We start from the raw sequence: 20,196 nt of genomic DNA on the forward strand, positions 1-20,196 counted from the left end.
TACCAACAGTTCTTCCTATCATCTGAAAGTTTAAAAAAATTCATGTACGAAGGACTCAAACCTGAGTAAGACTGCATTTCTCAAAACTTTCAAAGCCATTGAGTCTTTTTCTAGCTATTGGAACAACTTAAAAAATGGGATTGATTAACATTTTCCATTCACAAGTCATATCCATGCATTTTTTTTTTTCCATTAAATTTCCAAAGAGTTCTGGGACTCTGAAATCGTTCAAGTAGAGCTTGGGTAACCTAGTGTCATGAGATTTTGGGGTCTGCCATGTAGCAATCATCCAGCTCAGTGCCACATTAAAATACACACATCAGGCATAAAGACTTTAGCCCAAGGGACAGCATTGACTACTGGAAGAGGCACCTAAGAAAATTTACAATTCTGTGTAAGGAACACAGAGAGTGAGGGTGTGAGGCTTGGGGAAAAGATTTGGCCACTGACATGATGCATGAATTGAACAGGTCATCTCATCTCTGTGGGCTGAAGTTTCCTCATCTCCAAAGAAAGGGGCTTGAACTAAATCGATGACCCCAAACCTCACCTGGAGACCTGAGTCCCACCTACCACCAACTGAAAGCGACTCGCTGGGCCTCCCCTGGTGGCACAGGCAGTTGAGTGCTGCGCTGTGAAACTGTCTTCAGCCTCTGCAGCGCCGGTTCGATCCCAGCCGGCTGGCGAGAGTCCCACATGGCACAGCAGACATTTCCTGTCTCGCCTGCTGCTCCCCTCAGCAGTGTATTTCATCATTTTGCCTGTTCTGTTCCCCACTCTGTCTCTTGTGGGTCCTCTCACCCTCCTGCGCATCTGGCTTGTACCCCGGTTCTTGTACAAATAAATAATCTTTGGGAAAAAAAAAAGACTCGCTGGAGCTGGTGCCTTGGAATCTGATTTGTTTAGGGACCTCCCTCAAGGCATCCTGTGATCTGCTAGGTCTACAAACCATTGTAGCAGAGTCTACAGAGTCACTTCTAGTCACCTGTGTGCACACATTTGAAAAGTGCTGATACATAAAAGGCAACGTGGGATTGAGCAACTTGCTAGAACTCATACTAACAGGAAAACTAAGGAGCTGAGTCACACTCCAATTAGAAGACACTAAGATCAGCACCTTTCTCTTACCTCAAAGGGACCTCTGACCTGAAACTGTTCATTTCTGAATCTCACTGAGTACCCCTAAATCCTACTGGGACATTCCTTTTCTCTACCAAGTTGTTACTGAAAGGCTTCTTAAAACACATTTTTGTGTCTACCACAGTAGCAACAGCACCATAATTTTGTTTTATTTTTCACATTTTAATTATTCAGCTGTTTTATTTGTCACCACTTAGGGAATTATTATAAAACTTATGTCTACAATACTTCTGATTAATGCATATTTAGGCAACTAAGCAGATGTAGAATGGGTTGACTGCTTTGATAAAATTAAACATTGATGAAACATATATTTGCACAGCAATAATGATGCTGGCATTTGTATAAATAATAACAGATCTATTTCCCTAATCATCTAGGGAAAAAAACAGTGAGTGGGTGACAGAATTACCAAATATGTCTCACTTACAAGGCAGATCATTTTCGAGTGCAAGTTTTTTTTTTCATGTGAATAAAATTATGTTAATTTATAGCATCTATTACCACTTTAAAATAAAAGAAGTATATCTGAACAAAAGACAATGTAGCTAAAATGTGAAGCACGTTTCCAGGATATATCATAATGTCTTGAACTTTCTTGTACATCGTGGAGGGCACATGCTTTTTCCACATACTCCTCAACAGCACCATAGTTTGATTGTATACAAGATGGGACCTGAGATCCACGCTTAGTTAATTCTATGACATACTTGTTTTCACACTTTGGCATCTCTAAAATTGAGATATGTCTACAATTGATGGCATATCACAACTGATAGCAGCATTTTTTCTCTTTTACAATGAATGGGATCTTAAGCTCAAGTGTATAGAGGCTCAGGATCCCCCAAGACATAATTCCCTCCACAAGGAACAGCATAGTGAGTAAACCAAATGACAAAGAAAGGAGATATTACCTCCACCGTAATTAAGTAAGAAGGGAGGTGAAGAAATAGAAAGAAATGAAATTAATTTTTTTTAAAGTCCATGGGTTTGTTTTCAGAGTCAAAGAGAAAAATCATGGAAAATGAGAGAATGTAGTACAAGGGGAGCAAAGAGGAAGAGGGAAGATGGAAAGCTAGAACAATGAGAAAGTCAAGATGGAAAACAGTCAATACATTCACTATTTTGTTCATTATTTCCTAGGTATCCTATACTAAACTTTCAGTTTGCTCTTCTCTTTTTTGTTAACCACACTGGTCAGTTAGAGATCCTTGGTGGTAGGCGTGGGAGGTATTTTTGGTATCTTTATGGAGGAATTTTCTCTTAACTGGACTACACTGCCCATCATCCCTGCCCCCCAGAATTCTGAACTTTTGTCTCTTTCCTGAGAAGCCAGTTTCTCCAATCCTTTCCCAGAGGGGAAGGTTTAAATGATCATTACAACTTCTGTTTGTTTGTTCTTTCAGGTGATATCAAGATTATCGAACAAATCTACAGTCTCACAGGTAAGGCTTTTGCCAAAGAGCAAATATTTATCTCAAATCTGTAGAATTTCCATAAATCTATCTTCCCCTAGAGGACTTTATGTATTTTCTTTTTACTTAATATACTTCTCACAAGAGATGCAGTGACTTTCTTGAATTTAGAAATCCAGAAGTATTGAAACTCATAGCTCTACCTTTGTTGTAAAGTAGGTTGTCACTAAGACCTAACAAAGTAACAGTCTTGAAGTATTGGTCTTAGAAGTACTTTTATTATTTCTAAAATTAGTGATCAGTAAGCATCCAATTGATGTAGTGACATGATTACCCATGCTTTAAACAATATGGTTCAGGGATTGTCTCAAGTGGTTTCACTGGAGCTCTTCAAACAATCCCAGCTATTAAATACCCTTTATTTTCACAGAAAACTTTCCTAAAGATCTGTGATATATCTGATCTGATTCCTGGGCTTTCATTACCGGGAATCGTATGACAGGAACCTTACGAAGAACTCCTTTTATTGCTCTGTCGGCTCTTAGAAGCAGAACCAACATTCACATACATGCATACACATACACACAGGGGCACATAAATAAATCCAATCACAGAACACATTTCAAAGGCATTAACAATTTACTGAAGATGGTTTGATGGGGGAGCAAATGCAGTTTGCTTTTATTAAGAACACATCTCAATGCTCTGAACCACATTTCTCTCTGGCACTAGTTATCTTTTCTCCCTAATCTCTACAAAATTCCCTCAGAAACAAAGGAAAATGATCTTTATGTTTCAACTATTCTCAACTTCTTTTCACTACTCTATACAAACTCTACATGTTTTCCCTTAGAATTTTTCCTATATTCTCTTTATCATGAAGAGAGATGTGGCTTTCTTTTGGATTTCCAATTTCAATTCCTCCCCCCTTCATAGCTCTCTGAAGAATACAATATCCTTAACTTTCATGGGGAAAAAAATCTGTATAATTTAGGCTGAGATTAGTTTGCAATATAAAGACCACTAGAACAACAGGGTTTTTAAGACTTCACTGTTTCCCTCTCATGGACACCTCCAAATACTAATAGTGTGTCGATGGGATACCAAACTTTCTTTTACTGCTTTATCATTCTCAGTATTTAGCTTCCTCCTTCAAGATCTCCTTATTTTCTAAGATGGTTGCTGGAGATCCATCATCCACTTCATATTTAAGAGTAGAAACCAAAGAAATGTGAGAAAACAAGATAGAAGTCTCCCTCTTACTATGAATCTTCCTAAAAGTTTCTTAGGACCAATGCTTTTCTATACTATCAACTCAAAATTTAACCTAAGGTCAAATCAAGTGGCAAAGAAAGGCAAAGATGATGATTTGTGGGCAGGGTACATTAAGAGTTCTGTTAACTATGAAAGATGAGATTATGTAAAAAGATAACCAGCACTCTCTATAGCACCTGCTATGATGCTCTATATAAATATGCTATGATGTAAATGTTGTTTCTATTTTCTTCGTAATCATCATCATCATTACAAATGCAAGCATTTAGTAAGGACTTTCTATGAATTTTACTAAGTGCATAACTTCCATTCTCTAATTTTTTTTAATCACACCATTACCAATTTACGATTGAGGAAACCAAGACTTTAAACAGTTCTATTACTTGACCAACACTGTAGCTAGTAAACCACAGGCCCTCTAGGATTGTGTCACCAAAGGTCCATGCATTCAACCAGAAGACTTTATTAGGTTTCTCCTTTAGTCAAGATAGGTGTGAGTGAATCTATTCATTTGTGAGTTTGAATGACTATCCTGCCAAAATGTCATGAGTTGAATTAAAGATTTCTTTGATGATGGGTGCAAAAACCTTCACTGATATCACAGAAGCATTTTTCAGAAAGAGAATGAAGGAGTAGGTCAGATGAGAAGGAAGAATCTGTGGTTGAACTTTATGGCAATGTACATGCAGGTGCATCCTGCTGTACAAGAAAAACAGCTGTTTCTGTGTAGGTGACCTGAAAAAAGTGCACAGAAAGCTATTCTGGGTCTGAGCATTTAGTAGATAGTAGATGGGATAATTTTTTTTGAATTTCAATTTTGGGGTTACATTTTTGCTCTTCCATATAGTAGGTAGGATAATCAATTCTTATTATAAGCAATGTCAGCTGTCTTGATCACAGGAGTCAGTATCTAAGCAACTTGCCCAGGATATCAAGTCTCCATGACAAATGAAAATATGAAATTTAAACAGACTTGTAGAAGTGCAAACATTCTAGGTTATTAGTCAGAGGATTCTATTAGGGCTAATGGAGTCTCCTTGAAACAAAGGAATGATTAAATTGTCAATGTAAATATAAACAATAGTCCTATTAGAGAATGCATTCATTGTTTTTCATTTCTTTGAGAAGGGTGCCCTGTTGTTTCTTTAGCTGGGTGAGTTAAGTTCTATCCTATAGAACGAGTATATAAATGTTCCCTACAATTCCATGTGGGCCCAACTTTTGTTAACAGCACAAAATTTTAAAATGTGGTAAAAACAAATAAAAGCAAACAATGACTACCCCAATAAGGAATTAATAACTTCACCATTTATTAAAATAATCATATCTAGTTGGGAATATGAGTCTACTAAAACGTTTCCTCAAGACATTTTGAGTTACTAATATTAAAGTACAAGAAAACCTTATGAGTAAACTGACCTTAGTTTCACTCAGCACCTATGACCTAAATGAATGGGTGAGGCCTGTTAGTCACCCCAGGTTCAAGTTCATATTTACAGTAAAATACCTTATAGGCCAGTGTGCCAACAGATTATCAAAATGGAGTTACAACCATGACATCTCATGATTTAAATTGTACTCTTAGGTCTTTTCCATTTATTATCTTATTTTTACTAGAAATTTTTATAAGCCATTATAAGTGATTGTGTCCTCAAAAGAAAATGAGGCACAGAAAGATGTATTGATCTCAGAGCATGAAAACCATGTCTTAGGCAGAGCAATACTTGTATGTATACATACCCAGACAGTGACTCTGTGGAAGGCCACGAGCCTAGCCTTTGCTGTCCTCTCCACCCTGCCCCTCCATCATCACCTCAGCTGTCCTTTCCTATCTCATCCTTACTTCTTAGCCTGTAAGTTTGAATGACCCCAGTCAAGAATCCAGGGGACCTAGAATGGGGGTGGTATATACTTTCTCCTTCCTTTCCCAAGGCGCTTCAAGGGGAGCCTATTGAAAGGTTTGCTTCATTTCCTGCCTACCTGTGAGAACAGGTTGAGCCGGAAGCAGAGTCACTGAAAACACATATCTGATCTTTCACTATATGTGATCCAAAACAGGAAAGATTTTTATTCTCAGAGATAATATAATTTTGCTGGCTGTTCCACTGAAGAGCTGGTAACTTCAAAACAGCTAGGCCCACTTCTTCCATTAAAATTTGAAATGATTTTAGTCCTAAGAGCATCTCATCATCTACTATGACAAGTGATAGTCTGGTTAAAAATTAGATGCAAACTAGGGAAAATGAACCTTTCCTCCAGCTGTCCACCAAGAGAGTTTACAAGATCAAGAGAAGGGTTTTCACTAGGAAAAAAGAGGCTAAACATGAGGAAGATCAGAAATGGGGAGACTTTTAACACCTACATAAATAGTATCAAGTTTTCAGTTTTAATGAGAAGTCTCTAGGGGATTTGACTTTGTTCAGATGGGGTCACCTGCAAGAGTGATCTACCTCTCAGGTGGTTTCTGCAGTCTGTACTAATCTGCGTTACCCACTGATTTAGTCGGAGTCCAAGGGAAATGGCAGCATCAACAAGAGACTCCCATCCATTGTGGAAGATGAGGAAGAGGAAGAGGAGGCAGAAGAAGAAGAGACAGCTTCTCTTTCTCCCATCTACACCAGGGGATCCTCTTCACGCAACAAGAAGGTTGGAAGCAATAAAAGCTATCTTGGCCTAAGTTTAAAGCAGCTAGCCTCGGGAACAGTGCCATTTCATTCACCGATTAGAGTCTCCAGTTCAAATTCTCCCAAAACGAAACAGGAAACAGACCCTCCTCAGCATGGTAAAAAGAAAGAGAAGAACTTGAAATTGCAGCTTTCAACTTTGAATAGTGCCGGACCCCCAGACCTCAGCCCAAGGTAAGGAAGAATTCATATCATGTAGGTCTTCCTGAGGAAAAATAACTGCTAGTAAATTATTTGTCAGTCTTCTGCAAATTTTCAGCTTTCCTCAATTTTGTGCACAATTTTTGACTCTGAGGAAAATATGTGTGGTCTGAGAATAGTTTTAGTCATAATCTCAAAAGTCTCCATTAAATGTTCAGAATTCCCTCTCAACTCCTTCCATCTATTTAGCTCTACCTGTTATAAATGTATATTTTCACATTGCAATTTTAACATTTTAAATAAAAATAAAAGAGATAGGGGCCTCCCTGGTGGGGCAGGGGTTAAAGACACAGTGCTAGTAAGCTATTGCCAGCCACTGCAACATGAGTTCGTTCTCCAGCCAGGGAGATAACCCACATGGCATAGCAGACCTCTCCTGCATCGCCTGCTGCTCCCCTCAGCAGTGTATTTCAGTAGATCCTCCTGTTCTGTCTCTGGTGAATCACTCTGCAGCTCTGGCCTACACCCCAGTTCTTGTATGCATAAATAAGTAAATATTTTTTTAAATAAAATAAAAATAAAAGAGATAGCATCAATGCTGTCCCCTCAATGCCTGATCTTTCAAACGTTTTATGGAGCAATGGGTTGAAATTATGAAGGAAATGAAGAGCTAATTTTCATGTTCCATACTATCTAATTCATCACTATAGATGACTGAAGCTCAGTTCTATTTTTGGTCTTTTCTGTAGGTAACGTGACATGACTTTGTTTTTAACATCTAAAAATTCACTTCGAATCAACTAAAGATGACAGAGTAGGTAAAATAATCTGACTTAGACAACATAAAAGGAGTAGGCATGATGCATAACAATGATAAGCAGAAACAAGAAAAACCATATTGAGTACTATGTTTCATGTCCTCTGCCAGGTCATTTCACATGCACTATTTCTTTTAATCTTCTCAGGAATTCTATAAAGTAGCTCATATGAACTCTGCCATAAAATTGTCTTAAGTAAAACTTGAAGGTTAAGTATTTTGTCCAAAATCTCGGAAATTAGGTTCTGAAATCAGGATTCAATTTTATTTTTCTAATTGTAAGGCAAGTGGTCTTTCTGATAGACTACATATTAATTATTCACTTAAAGAACACAATTTATCCATTCAGAGATAACAGTAAGAAATAAATAAACAAACTTAGTAAAAGTAGGTGGACAATAAATGTTCAGGAATTCATTTGAAGATGGTAATTTGAAAGCATTGCTTAACTCTTCCTCCTAAATTTCCACTAACATGATAAACAATAAATTTTATACAGGAGGAAAATGTAGCACAGCTGGAAAAGAAAGGTTTGTGTAAAACTGATGCTGCACTTGAAAAACATTTTTTACACATAAAAAAAGATTTTGTTAGTATTTTCTGATTTTTGTTATCTTTATGCTTACATCGTCTACAATAGACTTGTCTTTTTTAATATGAGTGGGTAATACATTTTTACTAAGGAAAGAAAACTAGCCAAGTCCTAACAGTAATTTACATGTGATTCTTCAGCTCTCACTTCAGAGTTTTGTCTAAGCAAAGAGTGAAGATTGCATCAAGCTTATTTTCTGTTTTGATATAGTCATGAGCTTAAAACAGTTTCATTCTGGGTAGATTAGTGACTTAATATAAATTTAGATAAGAGGATTTTTATAGTGTAAGATTTTGAATCTGAGAATAAAGTATTTCTATTCAATACAAATATAGTGTGGGATAAAATTGTGAGCCACATATGTAATTTTGAATTTTCTAATAATCACATTTTTTAAATAAAAAAAATGCAAGTGAAATTTATTTTAGTAATATATTTTATATTTGATTCAATATGCCCCAAATGTTATTTCAAATGTAAACTCATCTTTTACTAAAATCTTAAAACTGCAGTATGTATTTTACACTTATGGCACATCTCAACTTGTTTGCATTATTAGCCGTGTATCTGGTCCCAAATAGCCAAAAAAGGTTAATGGCTACCATGTGTATTGAATAGTTTTAGAATATCCAGAATTTAGAAGCTCAGTGCAATATATTTTATCTTCTGGAAATACTGTTATCTATGATTATAAATGCACAACTAACCAATTTCCTTTACTTTAAATAGGATTGTTGATGGAATTGAAGATGGAAACAGCAGTGAAGAAAGTCAGACTTTTGACTTTGGATCTGAACGAATCAGGCCAGAGTCCAGAATTTCTCCTCCTCTTGGAGGTAACATCTATATTTAATCTTCTCTCAGGGGGTGCTATTTCTCTTCAACTTATAGTGCTTGGCATAGTTGTTGTTTGTTTTTGTTTTGGGGTTTTTTTTTTTGCCTTCCCATTCTCAGAATATTCTCCTTGAGAAAGAACTTTACCAATGCCATGGAATAATTTAACTTGAGTCTGTGCCATCTGTCCATTATTATGACATCATTTGTAATTGATTCTCTGCCCAGGCTAAATGCCCTGCCTTTTGCCAGCCCAGGTAAATACTGTAACAAGAGACTGAAATTTCTGCTATTTATCACAGGGTAACCATGTTTTCCTATGATAAATGCAGACAAATCCACAAAAACAGTATTACGAGAGGAAATGTTGTGTTGGTGGTGCACTATAGGAAAATTGGTTATATTTAGCCAATTTATTTGCTAAGTGGTTATGTACTTGCAGTTTGTCAGAGGATAAGCAATTTCAGGAGGATGTAAGAGTGTTGGAAATGATGATGACCTTTATGAAGCATTTATGTCTAGTGATGGTGAATTAATGTAAGAGTACCCCCAAATCTAGTTCAGGTTTCTGCCTCTCCTTTTCATCCCATAGAATGGACAGTGATGAAGTGATGAATCTGCCAACATGATGAAGGGCAGAAATGGCAGAGGAATTTTTAAAAAGATACACCCACAGTTGACAGAGAATAATGGACAAGTGTATTAAGTAGATATAGGCAATCTAAACAAATACCAGCAAACTACCGGATATAAGGCATTCAATGCCCAGTGACTCTCTACTACCCTTCCTATCCAGCTCTGAGATCCTTGGGCCAGGATCTACTGCTAATTAGAAAGTCCCTCCTTAGACAAAGACAAGCCCAAGAAAGACTTTTAAATATATAGATCTGGGCATATATCTCCATTTGGTAAGTTACCAGTATTCCATCTTCATCAACAATCCTTCTTCCCAGATCCTTGATGGAGTTGACAAAGGGAGGTGAGCAGGGAGAGATGGGTACTGATGTCAGTCAACAACCCTGATACCCTAATTCAAATGACTTACATGTGTTAATAGTATTCTGTTGTGGCAAGGAGCACAGAAATCATGGTTATAATCAAACTGGTGCTAGCACCTACTCTGAACATTGGTGGAGGGTCCCCATTGGAGGTTTGTCCTTGCTGGATCACTGGAACCTGGAGACAATGCACAGAACCTCACAATGTCCATCTGCTTATTTTTTATCCCATCATCCCTTTAGCTTCTTCTTCTCCCTATTCCCAATGTTTACCCCTATACTCATCCACTGAAGCAACAATTCTTCTTGACTTCATCTCCTAAATATCTCTATTGTGTTTAGGACTTTCTACTTTACTGATACCATCCTTTTCCTTGCCACAGTCATCTCTTGCCTGTATTGTTCCTAAGCCTCTGGTCTCACACTGTTCTCCTTACAGAGTGAACTTTTAAAAAAATGCAAATGTATTCTTATTACTCTACTCCTATGTGTAAAACCCTGAGGTGGCTACCTATTGCTCTTAGAATGAAATCCAAACTCTTTAAATTTCTCTTTTAATGTCTCTCTTCCCTGCTGGACTCTAAGCTCCACAAGAGTCATATATTTTCTCTACTCACTGTTGTCTTCACTAAATGAGGTCTAGTCTATTGTATGTGATCTCTAATCATCTGTTGAAAGAATGGATTAACTTTACAAAATTTATCTGCAAAATGAGCTCTTAGTACTCTGCCACTTCAGCTTGTTTTAAGTGAAATTTTCTTCCACAAACAAGTTTTCTACCTGTAATTAACCAGAATTAAGACATCAGAATGGTCATATCATGACCATTAATGATATGATATGAATTAATGATATCAATAGATAACTATAACGTATTAATGATATGAATAGATAAGTGAAATCAAATTCCACTCCAGCTAACAGTGACTCACCTCTACTTTTGTCCCTAATAGAAATACATGTACTTGGAGGAGTAAGAAAGAAAAAAGTAGAGATGAGAGAACCAGGAAATGGGAGAAATTACCATTTAGAGCAACACAGTAAGAGACAGAAAACCTGCCGTGGGCATTAGCACCTGAAATAGACGTGGGAGGAAAATGCTCTTGCGGGCACAGGAATCAATATTTGGAAATTAAAAAGAGGAGGAAAAGAACATCCCTTTTCTATGTCTTGGGCACTAGCTGTGATATATTTGAGAGAATGGTCAATGAAGAGGAAATGTGCCATCTTGGAAGGTGGTGGTGATTGTGTCCAAGGGAAGGGGAAATTTATCATAAACACATCCAATCACTCTATGGCCATGGTCCCCACCATGATGTGTTCCTGGTTCCAAAGTGTATCAAATACCAGCCAGAGGAGCTCCAGAAACTTGCCAGAGAGACAAGACCTATGATGCACAGATGTCAGGAAAAGTTAAAATTAAAGACTTAGGCCTCTTTCCCTATCCCTATTGACGTAATCCTCAAATGTAAGGTTAATTCATCAAGGACTCATTCTCTGCATGTACCATTTTTCAGACCCTGAGGTTGGAGCTGCTGTTCTCTTCATCAAAGCAGAGGAGACCAAGCAGCAGATAAACAAACTCAACAGTGAGGTATGGCATTTTCTCTTTCCTTGGTCAGGCTGGAGTGGTGAGAAGAAATTATACCAGCAGAAGTAGTGTAATTACAGTCATTGAACATTCACACTGTAGTGTCAGACCACTGTGGATGAATTCTCATCAACCTTCTTTTAGTTATGTGACCTCTGATTAGCCACTTACCTTCTCTCAAGCTCTATCCCCCCCCCCATGTGTAAGTAGGGGATAATAATTGCCTTATGGTCCATTGTGAAATTAAGTGAGATAGTAGAAGTAAATCAATTAGCATAAAGTAAGCCCCAAGTAAATGATAATTGCTATAATTATGTATTATTGATATTTGGTTTAATTAGTGCTTTTTCATTTGTTCATGTCCTCCCCCCAAATGTCTCAGATCTGCTTTCAAGGGTCATTCAGTGTTATAGTTTGTCTTTGTCTGATCCTTTGAATTGGATTGAAAGTCTTAAATCACAAAGACTTGGACCCACCCAAGTAACCTCTTATTAAAAGTCCATCACAAAACAAACTAAACACCCTGTTGGAGCACTTGATATTAACCTGATATTGAATCATTTCTTTCCATACATTGTTCTCAGCTACTACCATCTTTCCCCCCACATTTGAGACCATTTCATCGTTTAAGAGCTGATTGACCAGCATATCTTAGCTCAAATACAAGAGCGTGATTATTCAGTGAAAAGAAAGTGTTTATATTTTCACTTTTTGGATTTTAAGTAGTTTTTCCAAGTTACAGCTATAAATCCCCACACTACATGATTTTCTTTTGACCATATTAACCACTGGTTGACGTGTTAAAACAGATAACCACTCAAAAAACAAAACATTTTCCCAGTGTGTTTCTGTAGTCATGATTATTTTTCTAGTGAGATGACATGAAACTTTTTGTCTTGTCATATATTAAAATAGGAGAGGCAAGAGAAAATAGCAATGGTCCAATTACCCTTCCCCAAAGAATTGGGTTTTCCTTATAGCAAAGTATCTGATCTCTTCATGGTTGAAGCTTAATAGAAAAAGCTTACCCTTTACATACAATTTAATTTACACCCAGCCTTTACCCTTTGGATGGTATACTGAAACCTACTAAAACAGGCAGAATAAAAATACAAACGGTAAAATTATGCCTTTTCTAACCTCCTACTTCTTTTTTCCTCTTATCGCTTAGAAAGTAATGTTATTTATATAGCCCCTCCTCCAAATCTTCCTTTTCTTCTATGTCCTGCTATTCACATCTGTGATCATTTGATTGTTCTATTCTTTATTTGATCTATTCTTTGGTGAGTAGGAAGCAAAAGAAGAATGAACAATAAATGTGAGATGTGCTACATGACACTAACCACCACCTAGAAGTCAATCCTCAATCTGTGTCAGGCATGTTGGGCAGACCAGGGGACACTACGTAAAGCATTGAGGGAACAATGCAGGACCCCCCATGCTGAAACTTGCTCAAACATTTAAGATGTAAAGAAATTGTTCACTGATGTGTAGATTTCATAATCAGTTGGCTAAATATATAACAAAAACTCAGAAACAGCATAACATGGGTAATAACCTACATTCACAGAACAGTTAGAGAGTTGAAAAGATGTAGGCCAGCTGCTAATGTTAGAACCCTTCTGAAAACACTGCCACTGCTTGACAGCAGAGAAGAAACAGTGAAACTCTACAGAAATTGTTTTTAAAATAACAACAAAACGTCACTGTGGGGCCGTGGCTGCGTAAGTCAAATGCTTTATTTCTGAAAGGGTTTCAGGTAAGAGAATGGTTTCTTGCTTTTGAAATCTGGCTGACCCAGAAAGACATGGTGGCAAAGCCTCCTGAGGGAAGCTGCCTGCTCAGTCACAGCATGTGTGAGGCGTAAAACATGCTGGTAGAGCAAGAGAACAGGCTTTGGAGACAGACACTTTTATCCCTTTTCATCCTTTTCATAAAATTAATTCTGGAACTTCAGCAAGATGTTCGCCTTCCCTACGTGCAGATTTTTCCTCTAGTAAATGACTATAGTGATATCTATGATAGATTTTTAGAAAGACCATATCTAAAGCACTGAATGTAATATCGTCCCTTAATAAGTGGTCAAATGCTCATTGCCCCTTCAGACAAAGTTATGCTCCTTTTTAACAAAAGATAACTCAGGTTAGCACCTTTCTGCTACCTAAGAGCACCCAGCACAGAGTGACAGGAGAATTAGGCAATGCTAATGGAAAAAATGAAAGTGAATGAACTCACGGGGATCATACCTGATCATGAAAATAAGCATTTTCATCAAAGGGACTCCTTTTGCTATGAGGGTGCTCAGTGTAAAATTAGAAAACAAAATAGTAGGGGGAAATGTTTATATTTCCATATATCCTAGGTGCTTCTGTATTAATTTAAAGAATAGTTATTGGGTTAAGACTTGACGATTGAAGGGCAAAGTCACCCAGTATGCCACTGTTAGCAATGCTTAAGTATTGCCTGATATTACGCTAAACATCTAAATGCTAAAATTATGATAAAAATAGGCAGAAAAGAACCTGCCAAGCTTAGTGGAAAGATAATCTTAGGCAAGTCTTCATTTTCAAAATTGAGGATGATGGTAGTTCATTAAATCAGCCTTGCTTATCAGATTGGATTGAATGCGGATTGACATTCTTTAGCATTTTGTTTTGTATGAACACAAAGGAGCCAGTTAATATTAAGCCACCTTGAGTCTTGACTATATGAAGGAGAATAAATGTGTAACATGCCTAAACAAAAATTAGCTTTGTAGTAACAAATTACATTGACTTTTTTAAGAAAGAAGTCTGGTGTCTCATGTATTAACTCCCTTTTTTTAACAACTTCATTGAGATATAATTAACATATATAATTCATCCACTTAAAAGTGTAGAGTTTAAAGACTTTTAGTATATTTACAGTTGTGCTTTCATCACCATAATCAATTTTAAAATATTTCATTACCCAACAAAGAATTCTATAGACATCACTCCTAATTCCTGCCCAGCCTGAGGCAATCATTAATCTACATTCTGTGCCTACAGATTTTCCTATTCTGGGCATTTCATATAAACAGAATCATACAACTGCACATAGTTGTATCCTGATATTTTAAATTTAGTCTGTCAGCCTTTGCCTTTTGACTAGATTGCTTAAATGTATTCATCTTTATTGTTATTATTAATATAGTTTGACTTGTGACTTCTCTTTTACTACTCATTTTCTATTTATTCATGCCTGATAATTAACACTTATTAATTGTGAGTTTCTTAGATTATCAAATACTCTTCTTGTGAGATTTGTTCAAAACACCTGTAATGGGGCCTCCCCTGGTGGCTCACAAAAAAAAAAAAAAAAACAAAAACCACCTATAATGCTTGCTTAGGAAAATGGCATTATGACTAAAGGACAAATATTCTCTACTTGGTATAATTTGAAAAACATATATAATATTTAAACATTTTTCTTCTTTTCCAAGTGATTTAAAATTAAAATTTAGAGAATAATTCATCTGTGGCTAACTACATCTGGCATTTTTGCTTAAAGATAATTCATATTCTTAGAGATGCACATTGGTCATTAGCATAGTAAGACGCTGAAATCTTATAGTAAAGAAACCAAGTTCCCTTTTTAAGCTATAGACCAAATATACTTGCTTGTACATTACTTTAATGAAAAGTGACTATTAACATTTTGTTTCCCATTAACACATCTTGAAACAATATGGGAAGCTAAGGAATAGCCAATCTCAGATGTTCTCTAAAATTCTTACCTTCCCTTTAGTTGAAGCTATTCTGAATCCCTGCTTGGTTTTGCTTTCAGAGCAGACCATCATTAATGTGTCCTGAAAAGATTTCCTTGTGAAATATCAGAAGCTCACAGCCAGACTTTGGTTCACATATACTTAAATTTGAGATTTGATTCAACCATGGATAATTCTAGAAGGGTTTTTCAAAAACGTCAAATAAAACATACTACATGCTTATCCGAGAGACATATAGCTTTCCCACTGATGGTTATTTCACGTTAGCATTTCAAAATCTAAAATTAAAAAGGAGTAATTTGTAGCAAATTAAATGATAAGAGTATGAAGAAGAGACAAAAGAGCATATCCACTGGTAATTTACGGACTTTTACGAGTATATTTTAATCAGATGTGATCATTGGAAACAAGAGACTGTTGCTAGAGTCCTGTGCTGACTTCACCCGATGAACTGCAAGTTCACATTCTAAACTGAATTTCATCAGCCTTGGAGATGAAGTCATCTCTGTCGAATAGCATTTCTTAAATAGTTTATTAGGGAAATGTGGCTTTTGTTTCAAACCAATGAAGCAAAAATCTTCACCAAAAAAGCTTGAGCTGGGGGAGGTGTCTTATCAGTGCCTAGAAGAGAGCTCTTTCTAGAACCCTGGAATAAACTTTAAGTACCACGGCCCATGATGACTTCCTGGTAGACCTTACTGGGTCAGATCTTTCTCACTGTGGTGTTCATTGCTAGAATGAAGGATTCAAGTTGCATTCATTCAAATAGGAATTATCGCTTTGATTTTTTTTTGGATTTTGACTTAGAGTAGTTAAGAATGGATCGTTGGAATTTATAATAACCCAAGGTAAAGAAAATAATTGGTGAAAATTGGGTTTTTTCAAGTAAAAATATTTTGGGGGTATTTTTTCAAAATTAAAGAAAACCAAGTTTGAGATACCAATCAAACACTGAAAAACAATAATCCAATAAAAATGTCCTGAAATTCCCCCCCCAAAAAAAAGCAATTGAAACTACATATAAAAAAAAAAACTGTAGTGAAATTACTTTAAATTACTATACTTAAAAATATTTGAGTAGGGCCTCCCCAGTGGCGCAGCGGTTGAACGCTGGGTTGCGAAGCTGCCTGCAGCCTCTGCAGCGCCGGTTCGATTCCCAGCCGCCGGCGAGGGTCCCACATGGCACACAAACCTCTCCTACCGCCCGCTGCTCCCCTCAGCAGTGTACTTTGTCCATCTGCCTGTTCTGCTCCCTGCTCTGGCTCTGGTGAATTCTTTCACCCTCCTCCACTTCTGACTGTACCCAGTGCTTATATAAATAAATAAATAAATAAATAAATAAATAAATAAATAAATAAATAAATCTTTTTTAAAAAAAAATATTTGAGTAGTAGTACCTACCCAGAATAATATCTTATAAAGGACTTATAAGGGAAAAATCAATTATCACTAGATCTTTAAACAGCAACAGTTTATTCATGAAGAGGGAGTGACATACACCAAAATAAATAAGAGCATTTATTTTATTATTTTCTATTATATGCTATCATTTAATGGCATATAGGCTACATTAAGAATGGTATATCCAGGAAAAATGACTACCAAGGTGCAAACTGTTATGAACATGAAACAATTCAGGGAAGATTCTTCCTATATTCATTTCCTGAAGAAAGTACTAGAGAACAAGATTCAGAAAACCAAGATGACCTGAAGGACATTGCCGTAGAACAAATTCATCTGCATTAAGTATATACTTACTTATAGCACCAAGTCTAAATGAAAGGTAAAGTGCAGAGAGTGTCAGTTGCCCAGGCCATATACCCTGACGATGTGAATATAACAGAGCCATTAAAAAGGGAGGAATTGGAAGAACAGAATATGAATTTCTAAATGTTTTCATTTATCATAATTTGAAAATTGTAGTATTGATATGGCTAAACTATTGTGTGTGTATAATCAGGAATGAAGCAAATGAATGATTATGGGATATCCTAATTCTATCATCTTCTGTACCTCAATAATCAGAATTCACACTGCAGAATAAAGGAATACAAATGTAAAGTAAAAACACTATAATCCTGAAACAGAATTAGCAATACTAGGGTGAACCTAGTTGGTATTATATTCACACAAACATCTCTTACAACAGAAAATGGCAGTGAATATCTCTGCCTCAATGTGCTTTTGAAATAGAATTTCCCACTAAAAGAAACCAAAGTTTTTTCCATTTCAAGGACATAAGCTGCACATAAGTGTGGAACACCTTAGTATACCAGTCAGCAAAAAACTCATCAAACACTACTAGCACATGTCAAGAAAACTCAGTAGCCAATAAGAACAGTCTCCCACTAGCCAAAGACTGGCTAATTTGCATTTTAGTAATGATAAGAAATACAATGAATAAAAAAATACAGTGGATTAAAATGCACTAAATAATAAATGCTACAAATGCTAGGAAGCTCCTGAATTTCCCTCCTCCCACAGATGCACCAAATAAATGGCTACATACAGAACAACTCCCTGGAGACACAATACAGTAAAACTAGCTGAGTGACTCCTACATATTAGGCAAATAAGAAAATACCCAAACGGAAGTGGTAGGTGATGCTGAGACATACTCTTGACATCCACTCTACCCTGGCACATGGCCATACATTCAGGAGAGAACCCTGAACTCCCAGCCTCTCCCAGAAGAGCAGAGGGTTTGGACCACATATGCAGCATGTCCCAACTTTTAAGGTTCCTATTGGGCCCCCCATATACCTAGCTTTGAAAACCAAGAGGGTCTGTAGCAAGCAAAGAAGCTGTCTTTAAATGTGCACAGGCGCACCCCCGTGGCTGTGTTCCCCAGGCCCATACGTGCCACACAAAGGGAGCAAGCAAAAATGTCCATCTCCCGGTTTCTCTCTGGAACAGCTCCGACTATCTGCTTTCCCAGTTGCTGCCGAGATCCAGCTTCTTAATTAGCCAAAATCTAGGTGTTCAACACTCTCCTCCCCTTTGGGACATTGACAGGTTTGGTCACTCCCTCAGCTACTAGAAGTCACTAAGAACAAAGACAGCAGATTCAACAATCACAAAGATTCTAAACCCCAAAGACTCCAGCCCAAAACTGTTAGAATAAAAAAAAATCAGTAAAGTTACAGAATACATAATCAATATGCAAAAATCGGTTGCATTTCTATACACATACAACAAACTATCAGAAAGAGAAATGTACAATTCCATTTACAATAGTATCAAAAACAATAAAATTCTTAGGAATTATCTTAACCAAGGAGGTACAAAACTTGTACATTGAGAATTAAAAAATATTCCAAGAGATTAAATATCTAAACAAATGGAAAACTTGAACTATAGACTTGCCAGAAGAATTGAAAGGATAAAAGTTAGACTAAATTTTAAACCCTTACTGAAAAATCAGTACATAGGGAGTTATTCAAATGGACTGGATTCATAAGAATATGAACCGTGGAAGACTGTAGAGAGCATAAACCAACAGCATTGACATCAAGTGGGAGTTTGTTCAAAATCCAGAATTTCAGACCCCAACCCTCATCTACTGAATCTGAGTAGACTTTGGGTCAAGATCCCCAAGTGATATCTGTTTACAGTAAAGCTCGACAAGCACTGTCCTATACAACCTACGTACAACTCTTGTGTTTGGGGTTCACTGATAACAGAGAAGATCCCTTGACTTGACTGCCATTCAGATACTAATGAATCTTTGTCTCAATGAAGCAGAAAAATAGATAAGCAAAGCAATCACAGGCTTGATAAATAATGGATTGCCATCATACAGCTAAAGTACTAAAGTTGTGTCCAAAGGACTAAGCTTGCAAAAATTCAGTGAAACCATTGAAGTAATCACTTTTGAGGCTCTAATTGGTCATTTTGTATTGGTAATGCTAGACTTGTAGTTCTTCTCTTATTATAATTTAAGAGGCATCAGATGCACCTGCAAAAGTAAAACCCTTGGTACTATTCTTGTGTGACCTCAGATAAGCCACTTCACCTCCCAACATTCTAGTCTCTCCAGCTGTAGGCAAAGATTTACAACTTTCATTAGTAATGGGATTAAGATCTTCATTTGGGTGAAATTTATGCAAGTGCCGAGTATGATTATTATTTTAGCTGACAGATAAAAAGACTGTCACTTGTTTTTGAATGCTTTGTGAAGCAAAAGACACAAGGATAAAATTATGCCGATCGTCTTTTTTGTTTTGCCTGCTTATGGAGTTTGATTGAACTTGTCTGAATCTCATGATAAATAAGCAACATAACAAAGGATTAAATGAAAGACCATTTAATTACCTGAATCGGAGCTTGTAAAAATGTATATGTGTTCGTGGCAAGGGGAGAGGATTGGTGTAATTAGTACCCCTGAATTTAGGAAAATTGTGTCTAGCAGGAAAATGTGTACATGTTCGGCAAAATTTGAGTGACGGGTCAAGAACTCTTCCAGCTAAGAAGATTATATCAACAGATGCATTCCCCATCTGCTCACTAAATACACAAAAATGTAAATCACATTTTTTTCTCTGTCTATCAAATGAAGTTCCAGTTATACTGAGTCTATGAATCATACCATACTAATAGCCAAGATTGAGAAATGTAAAACATGAATAATATAAGATGGAAGGAAGCTATTTTCTATGTGAAATGAAAAGTACTGTCAGACACACTGTGGTTTTCATTATGAAACTCACACTCCTGTTCCCAAAATGCACAATCCAAAGACACACCGGAACAGCAAATCTGCTTTTGTGCCAAAATGCACACAATCTCAGGGTAAAAACTAACTGCACATGGTGTTATTGGGATGCTATGTTATCAGCATCACAAATGGACTCTTTAAACCATGATATAGCAGTGTTTCAAAATATCTCATTTTGAATACATGGGGATTTCCAATATTATATGTAACATTCTTCTTACCTGCTAGAGGTATAGTGAGACTT

At 36.7% G+C, this 20,196-nt stretch overlaps 1 protein-coding gene across 2 annotated transcripts in view; it reads left to right on the forward strand.

The window, feature by feature from the left end:
• KCNH8 (potassium voltage-gated channel subfamily H member 8) overlaps positions 1–20,196 on the forward strand; it is a 246,037-nt gene that overhangs the window by 217,326 nt on the left and 8,515 nt on the right. For both annotated transcript variants that reach the window (XM_037524877.2, XM_054691469.1), the window contains exons 12-15: positions 2,547–2,585; positions 6,333–6,688; positions 8,794–8,900; positions 11,414–11,490. In XM_037524877.2, coding sequence (XP_037380774.1) covers positions 2,547–2,585; positions 6,333–6,688; positions 8,794–8,900; positions 11,414–11,490 — 579 coding nt within the window. The remainder of the gene's footprint in view (positions 1–2,546; positions 2,586–6,332; positions 6,689–8,793; positions 8,901–11,413; positions 11,491–20,196) is intronic.

Source organism: Talpa occidentalis, unplaced genomic scaffold (assembly GCF_014898055.3).
Source record: "Talpa occidentalis isolate TD23 unplaced genomic scaffold, MPIMG_talOcc4v2.1 talOcc4.10, whole genome shotgun sequence".
Classification (NCBI taxonomy): Eukaryota; Metazoa; Chordata; class Mammalia; order Eulipotyphla; family Talpidae; genus Talpa; species Talpa occidentalis.